The sequence below is a fragment of the Acipenser ruthenus genome, chromosome 26 (genome assembly GCF_902713425.1).
Source record: "Acipenser ruthenus chromosome 26, fAciRut3.2 maternal haplotype, whole genome shotgun sequence".
Taxonomy (NCBI): Eukaryota; Metazoa; Chordata; class Actinopteri; order Acipenseriformes; family Acipenseridae; genus Acipenser; species Acipenser ruthenus.
In genome coordinates this window covers 15,053,140-15,064,781 of record NC_081214.1, presented here as the reverse complement: position 1 = coordinate 15,064,781, position 11,642 = coordinate 15,053,140, and the positions used below count along the sequence as shown (strand labels likewise).

The window sequence follows — 11,642 nt, the reverse complement described above, 5'->3', positions numbered from 1 at the left end:
TTTCTTTGATCCTCTCCTCCTGGGCTGCTGTGTTTTCCGATCGGAGTTCCATCTGCGGCTTGGATGGGCGTGTTTGTTTGTTTGCGCCGTCAGGAGAATTCTGAAGTGCCAGCCACTGTTTCTCTTACCGTTGTTTTGTATTTAATTTTATTGTTGAACTGTATACTGCTTCGTTTGACAGTCTGTTTGTTTATTTGATTTTATCTCTTACTACTGTGCTATCTTACGGTGGCTAGCTCACTGATTTAACATTAATACTAAACAATTCTCGTTGAGAATACCCTTACCAAAGCTACCGAAGATTGTTTTACTCTGGTTCCTCCGACTGCACTATCAATCGGGATAAATTGTCACTTTAAACTCCGTTTGTGTGCACGTTATCATTTGATTATTATAGTTTAAATAATTGTATTGTGGTTTGTTTGCGTTGTTTTCGAGTTGTGCTGTATTTTACTTTACACGTTCGCTTTGTTTTTGGTGTGTGTTAATTTATTCTCTATTTTGAAGTTTTCCTGATAGGCGTATGGTCAGAGGGAGTTTCTAATAGAGCCACAGGTTTACATTCTCGACACATTTGATGAGCATAAACACACCTATGTTAACTAGTTAAAAGAAGATTCTGTTTGATACCTCATTCCATTCTTGTTTCACTCGATAATAAAAACTATGTTTCTGCAGTGCTGTCTCTGTTGTCCTTCATACATTTGAAGGGGATCTGAAGGTGTTATCTTTTCAACCTCTAGCCAGAGGTTACACGAAGTTATTTTTGCTGGAGCTATTTGTGTTTTCTTAGCACTTTTTTCACTTAGGTAAAGCCCATTTCTGCCTGGTTACCTAACCATGTCCCCTCCTATGGTATAGGTAATAGTTTCCTATGATCTCCATGATAAGTGATTTGTGAGGCTCAGGTGGGGTCTGTAACATAGGCTGTGGACTTACGGGCTGTGGCAGTTAAAACTGGCTTGTTTTACAGTAAGTCACATATAAACCTTGCTTATTGCCCCTTTAAAGCCAGGTTTTACTATATGGAAGTTCCAAAGGGCATGTTGTACTGTAACCAGATCTACTGACCTGCACCACTCCCTCTACTTGCAGGTAAATCACAATATCAGCAGTAGTTGTTTTTGTTCATTGATTGTGATTGTCAGTGTTTAATTATCAAATCACTGAATCATGAGGTGAGATCGTAGTCTACTAAATATAATGAGGATCTGATCATTCAAAATCATTCGCTCTAGTCACCAAGTAATGGCTTTGAAAAACCATTCCCCCTCTGAAAGATTTCCATTCCCTGTGCATTTGCCTTGCTTTACTATAATTTACTAGACTTAGCTATGATTCTACTATGGCCATTTAACGATACATCATTTTGATGTATTATTATTCTTGATCATGAAGATTTTTAGTCATGTTGCACCAAACCAAATGAATTCACAGTAATGATACAGAAATGATATAAGAGCAGGCAAAAATGAGTTCTTCTTTAATATAGAAACCACACATTAAAAAGATGTTTGTTTCATCTCATTTTTTATGATTCCTTTAAGGTATGTGAATCCCTGAAAGTTTATAATAAATACTGAGATATCCACTTTACAAAATAAGGCTTTGCAGTTGTTAGTCGTCAGTGTCAAAACCATTATCAATCTTCTTTATAATACATACCAGCAATTCTACACATTCCATGCGTCCCTATGCTCCTGACAAGGCCAGAGAGTGTGTTGTGTGCTGGAGGAAAGGCATTTGCAAGTGTCTATCACCTCAGATTTACTGATGTTGTTTGCAGCACTAGACCATGAATGAAGAGTGACAAGCAATCCTATACAGTATGTGGCCTCTGATGACTGGAAGTATGCCTGAGTAAATGAAATCCTCCTCTACAGCACAGATCATTTTTTAATAGAAGGCTAAATAATGTTTTCCTCATTAAAGATAACAGAAGGATCCGATGCACTTTTTTCCCCCATAAAGTCCTGTAAAGGTATTGTTGGTATATTATTGGTGTGACTTGCTTTGTGTGTTACTTGTTTTACTGTGTTGTTAATGCAAGTGTCAATGTACTCCCTCCCCCACATACACACAGGAGGGGGGTGGACAGTCAAAAACACTGTCACAGTGTTGGCCACTAAACCTGACCTGATTTTTGCCCTTTTAATTTAGAAATAGTAAAAGAAACGTAATAAATTGAATGACAAACGTTTTGACTACAAGTCTTCCTCAGTGTCTTCAATGTTGAATTTACTTTACAGTCACATACTTATAATTGTTTTAGGTTTCTTTTAGTATTTCTGCTTTAGAGATTACAACTCCATTGTTTATATAATAATCTATAATAATGCAGGAAATATGATAACATTTTCCATGTATTGTATTTGTATTAAATATATGTATATGGAATTGTATCAATTCCAGTTTAATACATATTTGCTTTATTTAAAATACATGTAATAATTGTTCAACAAAAGCATATTTACAAAAAACAGATCCAATACCCCCAAATACATGTGTCGATGCCACAGCTGAATCACAATTAACTCTTTTGGCTTGACAAAAAAGATGCCAAGCCCAACCACACTGTACACATCGGGTGCGATATGCGGGGGGTGGTGTGATATATTTCACTTCTTAATAACAATGACTCACAGCCCTTAAAAACCAACGCGTACTTTTTTTTCGGTTTCTAGTGATATGACAAAAATTGGCCAAACTTGCCCCGTTTTAACTTTGTCACGCTAAAGCGTTTAATATTAACTCGTATAATAGGTTATTATTGACAGTACGGTACGGTATCATAGCACATATTATTTGGAAAATAAAATACAAACATAATAATGCAGTTATTATTTGAAACTTATTTTATTTGTGTGATTTATACCTACACCAACTACACCGCTCTACGCACACTTACGAGAAGGAGAGCAGCACTTATTTTCTTCTGGGTTTGTTTACATCAATCCACTAACCTAGTTCCCTAGTAAATACAATGATTGGTTACCAAAACAATCAATCACACTGTATCGCCTTCTGATTCGTCTAAGTGGAGATGACTTTTCATATACGCCAACCAAAATTCGATTTGTGATTGGCTTCAGTGAATATGAATCACTGTCAGAATGTACCCCGCCCCCACCGCTTGACGTCAAGGTGCTGATTGGTTTCACGACAACCTTTCGACTCATCCTATTGGGTTAACTGTTCATCAATCTGCCCTAACCCCACCCACACTATTGCTGGATTTACACCCCCCCTCTCCCGGCTCTGCATGACGCGAAGGTCACGTGTTGTTTTTGCTCCTGTCCGTAGAGATGTGTATAAGAGAGAGGGAGGAGAGAGAGAGAGATTATAGAATCGAGTGAATGCTGTTATGTAGTAACTGGCAGCATTTGTTTGCTGGCAGACTGTGTTGGATACAAATTTCATTTTAAACGGAATTACTGCAGCGAATACGCAATTTGACGAACAAGATGGGATCAACGTTGATTAAACAGAGGTAAAGTGACCTTTATTTCTCTATATACTCATGGCAAATTTGATTAATTATCGAGAAAACAACGCCGCGATGTTGATGGTAGAGGCACACCAGCGCGCTAGTATTATTGGGTCGAAAACAACAACAACAACAAGCGGCGGAGGAGCGTCCCCAGCGAGGGAACCCACTTCATCTTTAATTCATATTAACACCGCGCATTTTCAGCAACACTCACCTCTCGCCCTCCACCACCACAACCTACAAACGCACCAACAACCACACCAACACTACGCCGAGGAAAACAACGCGGACGAGTTGCTGAGAAAATCATCCTCTACTACTTTATCCCGGGTGCACGAGGAAGCTGCTGTAAATACTAGCATTACCGGTACTACGACTACAACGACTACCACTAGCAACAGTGAGGGGAGTGATGATGTACGGAAATGCGGCTACTTGAGAAAGCAAAAACACGGTCACAAGAGATTCTTTGTGCTTCGGGAACCAAGCCAGCTGGGTCCTTCCCGGCTGGAGTACTATGACAGTGAAAAGAAATTTCGAAATTGCACCCGGTCTGCCTCTTGCCCCCCTAAGAGAGTGATTCCTCTGTACCAGTGCTTTACTGTAAACAGGCGGGCCGATGCCAAGAATAAATACCTCATTGCTCTGTATACTAAAGATGAGTGTTTTGCTGTGGTCGCTGAGAATGAGCATGAACAGGAAAGCTGGTACCTGGCAATAAGTGACTTAATGAATGAAGGGAAAAAGGGGGGGCTGGATTCAGATGAGCTGGACGACGGCTACGGCACCGTCACACCTGGTACTGTATTTAAAGAAGTGTGGCAGGTGAATGTGAAGCCTAAGGGACTGGGGCACACTAAAAACCTGACTGGAGTGTACAGGCTGTGTCTCTCCAGCAAGACCATTCACTTGGTTAAGCTTAACTCTGACACCCCCTGTGTGAACTTGCAGCTGATGAACATCAGGCGGTGTGGGCATTCTGAGAGCTTCTTCTTCATTGAGGTGGGTCGCTCTTCCTCCATTGGGCCCGGGGAGATCTGGATGCAGGTGGATGACTCTGTGGTGGCACAGAACATGCATGAGACCATCCTGGAAACCATGAAAGCCCTCAAAGCTTTTGCTGAGTTCAGGCCAAGGAGTAAAAGCCAGTCCTCCGGCAGCAACCCCATTGCTTTCATTACCACCCGCCGGCACCTAGGCAACCTTCCCCCCAGCCAGACCGGATTGCAGAGGCGGGCCAGGACGGAGAGCATGGCTGGCACACCCCCTACAAGCAAAAGTGGGGGCTACCGCTTCCGGACCTCCAGCGAAGGGGAGGGCACCATGGCCAGGCCTTTTAGGTCTGTTACTGGGAGCTTAATCCACCTGAACACTGCCAGGATAAACCTTGGCAAGCAGGAGGGCAGCGGGAGGTACGTTAAGGCGCCCCCTGGATCCGCCTACCACACGCGCTCAGCCTCCCTGCCAGTGTCGCACTTTCCCTCTACCACCAGCCCTGTCAGCGTTTCTTCAAGCAGTGGCCATGGATCAGCTTCTGACACCCTGACCCGCCCCTCCAGTGCCTCTATATGTGGATCTCCAAGTGACGGGGGGTTTAATTCTTCTGACGAGTACGGCTCCAGCCCTGGGGATTTCCGATATTTCAGGGTTAGAAGCAACACCCCCGATTCCCTGGGGAACACCCCACCAATCCGGGAGGAAAACTGCTTGAGTGAGTACATGTCTATGGATAAGCACACCAATGGGATGAGCAGCTGCTGTTACAGTAGCCAGGACGATGGCTTGAGGGATGAGTACATTGATGCTGAGAAATGCTTCAGGAAAAGGACTCACTCGTTCACCAAGCCGGGTGCCGTCACAGTGTACCAGAAAATGGCACAGACTACCTCCTCACTGGATGAACCCGGTGCAGATGCCAACCCCTTGGGCAGCCACGGCCATCTGTCATACTCCGCCTCCCCTAAATCCAGCTACCTCTATCCAGAGGATTACTGTGAAGCTAAGCTTCCCTCACCTTCCATCACCCAGCGGCAGGGTGCAACTAAGGACGATGGCTACATGCCAATGATGCCTGGAGTGGCCCCGTCCTGCCAAGCAGATTATATGCCTATGCATCCTAAAAACACGGCCCCCAAACAGATCGTCCACCCCAGGGCTGCACCTCATGTGGACTCCAGGGGCTATATGATGATGCAGCCCAGTGTAAGTTGCTCACCTGTGCAAAACTGCTCCAGGGGCAGCAGTGACCGGTTGCTCAATGGCGAGTATGTGGATATGTCCCAGAGCAACAGCACCCGATGCAAGCTGTCCAGTGACTGCTATTATGGTCAGACTGCACCTGATCTCCCTAAGTCCTACAGCTCTTACTTCTCTTTGCCTAGATCATACAAGGCTCCTGCCCAGGAAAACGGCAAACACAATGAATATGTCCCCATGTGCTCTCCTGGCAAGCCTGTCAATGCTGGACCTGAGTACAGCAGCAGATGTACTAGTAGCAGCAGCATCACCTCCACCAACAGGGGGCACAGTAGTTATACACCCGCCTCTCTCAGCCTGCAAAATGGGAATGGGGAAGTGTGTGGATCGAACCGAAGAGCTGTGAGACCCACCAGACTGTCCCTGGGCAGCCGCAGTAGCAACACAGTACCCCAGACTTCTGAACGAGCCCTGCCACCTGAGCCCCACAGCCCGGGAGAGTATATTAACATCGATTTTGGAGAGAAGGGCATTCACACACCATACTGCCTGTCTGCAGAGGGGTCTCCTCCTTCCCTGGGCTCCAACAGTGACCACAGGCGGTCCCCGCTAAATGACTACATGAGCCTGGATTTGGACGCCCAGTCACCCAAAGCAGCTGATGTGTCTCTAGCATGCTCTGCCACCAGAATGGCCCCGAATTCCTCTTCCATTGTAGATGCTCTCAGAAGCCAGCCTAGCAATGATTATGCTCGGATGGCTCTCGGGGACACACCTGTCACTGGCGGAGCAGGACGGACTGATGATTACACAGAAATGACCTTTAACCTGGCGCTGACCCCATCACGGTCAGGTGCCCCACAGGAGCCAGACAGCCTTGAGGCGGTGAGCCCATCTTCAATTGTGAAGCGGCTCTGTATTGTTGAACGGTACCCTGGGCAGAGCAGCTTTCCTATCCCACCTCCTCCTTCATCAGCACCCCCCTTTGAACCCAAGGTGATCCGTGCCGACCCCCAGGGCAGGCGGCGGCACAGCTCGGAGACCTTCTCCTCCTCGCCCAGCAGCTCAGCTAGCATCGCCCCCGCCAGCGCCCTCCTGACCGACAGCAGCAAGCGGCACAGCTCCGCCTCCTTCGACAGCGTCTGGCTCCGACTGGAGGAGGGACCCGACACCAGTGCAGGGGGTGAGTGCAGCAGCCAGGACGGCAGTGGGAAGATGTGCAGGAACACCTCGGCTGGCTATCAGAATGGCCTCAACTACATCGCCCTGGACCTGAGGGAGGACCTGAGGAGCTGCGAGCTCTCTGCACCACCCACCTCCCCCTCGCCGCCTCCTCCTGCCGAGAACAGAGCCTATGCCAGCATAGACTTCTCCAAGTCGGACAGAATGAAGGGCGCGCCGAAAGGTTGGTTATGTTTCTGTCTTCCTTTACGCCAGAAGCACAAAGCCCAGGAGATAAACTGTTTTCATGAGTAGTTTCAGTTGTGTTTGCAGGGAAATGTGGGCAGTGGGGGCACATTTGTGAAGTTTAAGATGCTGAATCGGAAAGGGCAGGAAAAGCACTTGTGAGTTTAGCTAATCGAAGTAACTGGGTTTATTAGATCACTTTTTGTTTAATAATTGTGCTGGTACTTCACCAGAACAAAAAGTAGAAAACACTGGTTGTTTGCAGCCTACATCTCTTTTGAGTGAGTTTCAAAGTTGACAGTGAATGCTGTACTGTTTGAGTGTTGCTTTTCATTCGGTGAGCAGTGGTAATGAATACTAAAAGCACAATGTAAACTGCATGACAATTAGGAAGCAGCAATATCATCTTGTAACTAATGGTAGTCACTATTCCAGCTCTATAAATGGGCATTCCAGTGTCTTGTTTATGCTTAATTCTAAAGTTAAAAAGCTTCCTGGATAACTAAGCAGCTGTGAAGTTGACTGTAGTGTGACCCATTGCAATGTGCTGTGGCTTCTGTTTGTATGTGGCTATTGTGTAAGGTATGGTAAAATGAGCTCACTATTAAAATGATACAAATGCAGCTGAACTATGTTGCCTGATTTTCAAAAGTATTTCAAATGGTGTGCCAGCTTGCTCAGAATTCAACAGCTTGGTGAAAAACTGGGCAAATGTTTTTCACTTGTGACTGAGCTGCTTTTACTGTTCATGTTCTGAATCACAGTAAGATTAATAGTTAGAAGTAGAGATTTAAATGGTTCTTGAGTGCCATTTTGAAAATAGGGTGACATTACTGGGGCAGGTTAAATGCTATATGAACTTACTGCATTCAAATCTGAAACTATTCTGCAGTATATATTTATAGGGCTACTGCATACTGTATGTTTAGATAACAGGGGTGGAGATAGAAGTTCAAGGCAAAATCCATGGCTGTTTTCTTAATCCTAGAAAAAACAAACTTCCCGTTTCTAAACCCTGCTACAGTATATGACATCTTTACATCCCTGGGTAATAGTCTAAACGTCTTCTTTTAATTTAATTTAGCCATTCAGTTTGCTGTGTGTAGTGCGGTGCCCCCTCCCAGTGTAAATGGTGTCATTGTGAAAGCAGACGTGTCTGTAAGTTGGCCTGTGCTGTCGACTCTGGTCAGGTCTGTTTGTTCATGGGAAGGGGGGCTGGATGCAGAAGAAGAGCTCTGTTTTTCACTTCCCATTTTACTGTCGCAGCAGAAGTTCTGCATTTCTGCCATGTTTCGAATTTCAAGTCTGTAAACAAGTGACACAGCGTTTTTTTTTTTGGTTTTTTTAAAAGCTCTGTTCCCCTAATTAGCCCACAGGGCTGTGTTAAATGAATGCAGAACAAGAAGCCGGTTTTTAAGGATTCTTCTGTGGATGTGGAGGCAGATCTTTCAGATCTTCAGCTCTTTACTGACTTTTTTTTTTCTTCTTTTTGACCACCCTTTTGTTTATTTAAAAAGCTGTGATTCCAGCAGGATAACCTAAGTGAGTTGCCCTGTCCCCCTTCCAAATGGTCTTAATCCACCCTGTGTTGTGCAGTAGTACATAGAGATGATGGGGACTCCTTTTCATTAGCACTTTCAGCCATTCCAGATTTTAATACAAGCTTGATGGAACAAACTTAGGTGTGTCTTTTTAAACTGATAGTAAAACAAGGAATGGATCAAAGTGCTATGCAGTGGCAGTCTTATTCCATCCTGGTTTATCAAAATAATGTGTGTTGATGGGTCCTACAAAAAAATGTATATTTTCAGATTGATATTGAAAAATGATCCAGGTAATTGTCCAGTGTGTTTTGAAGTGTTTTGTTTTGCTTGGAGAACGCACTCGTTTGGGGGATGGGGATATTCTAATATCTTAAGACTGCACCAATCACATTGCTGCATGGCAGATGGTTAAACTAATTTTGTTCTGAAATGAATCTTGCAATGAATTCTACAGTAAACAGTGATGGGAGGAGGCAAGGGAAGGGGTTGTGGTCTTCTTCTGTAACCAGCTTTCCCTGTCAACAGCTTTATGGAATAATGACCTTTAAAAGCTTCAAGGATCCTGCAGTTGAAAATCAAATTTAGCATTTTGGCACTACTGTACTGCAGCACTGCTGTGTTGGGCTGTGGTTAAATTTTTTTTTTTTAATATTCAGATGTTACTGTAACTTGTTTTGGGCTATGGTATGAATATAGCGTTACCATTACAGTCTTTAAGGACATTTCAAGATTGAACATTTCTACCTTTACGTTAAATGTTGTAACACATTTCCATTTTTACATTGATTTCTATTATAGTTTACAATGTGCATCCCAATACTATACTAAAAATGTGAAAATCAATGCAAACGGTTTCACGTTCAGTGAAATTCTAAACTATTTAGGATGATCCATTATTTTGTTTATATGTTTTAAAGTTTTCCAACCTAAATTCTACATTTTAAAGATGACAAATGTATTTGGCCCCCAATATGAATTTCAGTTAAAATATTTATATGTATATCTCCTAAACTATATTAAGCTGTTTTGTTTTTTTTGTTAAAATGGGCATTCGGAAGAATACAAAGTATAGGCCTATAAGTTTATTAAATATTCCATGCATAATGAGACTGTGTCATTGCCATCTCTGAATCATGGTGATAAGCAAGTGAAGCTTATCAGTTTTGCCAGAACCGTGAAATTGCATGGTAGGCATGATTTGCTCCTTGCTGTGGTTCTGCCCATCTTTCTCAGACAAAATGTGATCAATATTTATTTTGGTACTATACCAAAGGCTATGTCCTGTGAGAGTGGCTCATTTAAACAAGTGTCTGCTGCAGGTCCCTCTTTCTTTCTCCAACCCCTGTATTTGTAGAGGTTATGCTATAATACTTTTTTTTTAACCCCAGAACATTTATGCTTTCTACTGTGGTGTTGCCCCTAAACGCACACCAGGAATACAAACGCTTAGCAGCTAATCGTTGCCAGCTTGGCTATCTGACTGTGCTGTTCAAAGGAAAGAGGACAGTGGAGTATGTTAATTGTTTTTATTGGTTGGAATATACAGTAGTTCTGAACATTACATATCTGCTTTTAAACATACTGGATTTTGTCAATGTCACTTTGTAAGGCTGCTGTGGAGGGAGGGGGGAATCCTAGCCATTTTGACGATGTTGTCTTGGCAGATCGTGTAAAGTGCCCATATCACATTAGGCAGCAGTTCCGTTTCACATGGCCCTTTACGACATGTTGTGGTCATACTGTAATACTGATGCCCATCTTCTGGCTGAGAGTGGTCGAGTTTGTATAAGCACCCTATACAGTAGCCTAGCAGTCTTCTCTGTAATGCCAACTAAATTAAGCATCATTTTATTACCATTTTCTCAAGTTCCATTCTACTAAAGAAATGAGAGATGTGATCTTTAGTTTTTTTTTTTTTTTGTTTGGGAATGGCAGTATCTTTCTTCCTCAATTCCCTCTGAAGTGGTGATTGGTGCATGACTCAGCCCCCCTGTCTCCTCCTGACTCATCTGTTTGTTGGAGTCCCACAGGGAGGAGCGGGATGTCTATAATTTTTTTTTTTTTTTTTTGCAGCTTTGTTGTAATTATTTGGTTGGTGTGAAGCTCCTTTTATTCCTCCACCTGACTTGTTTATCCAGCAGAAATGTGCACGATTGAGTCACACTATTTGTTTTTCTGTGGGTTTGAAAGTATGTGGAAAAACAGATGCAACCCAGATTGCAACAGTTATTACAGCCGTTTGCCAGCTGCATCAGCATTTGCACAATCTTCAACTTAAAAAAGCAAAACCCAACTATTCCTAATTTTGAAAAGGGGCAAAGGTCCCAAGGCGCACAGGTCTGCCGCTTATAATTTGTCCTCCTCACCTTTTCGTGTGAAAATAATATGTTTAGAAAGTTGACCGGGTACAGTACAATGCTGTTGTGTTTTTGTAGTGATAAAGTCCAGAATAACTGCTCACTAGCATCTTAGTTGGATAATGAGTTAGAGCAGGTTAATGGTAAACTTGAGACAAATAGGATAGTTGTCGCTATTACTAAGCCAAATACTAAAAACACAGGTCTGTAGAGTAGGTCTTGTGAAGGACCATAACACATTTTACGGGTCTGTTCTGTTCTAATATGTGGTGGTTGATGATCCAAATACTGTTAAAATAATTAAAATAGGCAAAAACGCCTACAGGAACAGTGCATGTGGTTCTGCATTTCAGATTTTCATCTGCAGTCGTTAAGATTGCTCTAGTAATTGAATTGACCCCATTCTATTTTTTTGTTAACTATGTTGGTTGCCCAGTTAAAGGGTACATAAGGACCTTTTTATGTTCCCATGTGTTGCTACAACTGTTTACGTAAGGTGTGTGTATTGTTTAAATGTGTGTGTTTTTTTAACTGTTAAATTACATTCCCTTCCGCAAGGTGGCTTCACATATACCCGCATGGACCTCTCAGAACTACATTTCCCATCAGTGTTCAGTCCCCTTGGCAACATAATTGCTTAAAGTGTGT

General features: G+C 43.1%; 1 protein-coding gene across 1 annotated transcript in view; it reads left to right on the top strand.

Moving 5' to 3' along the window:
* Positions 1-3,279: 3,279 nt before the first annotated feature.
* Positions 3,280-11,642, top strand: part of LOC131701771 (insulin receptor substrate 2-B-like) — a 40,393-nt gene continuing 32,030 nt past the window's right edge. The window contains exon 1 of the mRNA XM_059001643.1: positions 3,280-7,091. Coding sequence (XP_058857626.1) covers positions 3,521-7,091 — 3,571 coding nt within the window. The 5' untranslated portion in view covers positions 3,280-3,520. The remainder of the gene's footprint in view (positions 7,092-11,642) is intronic.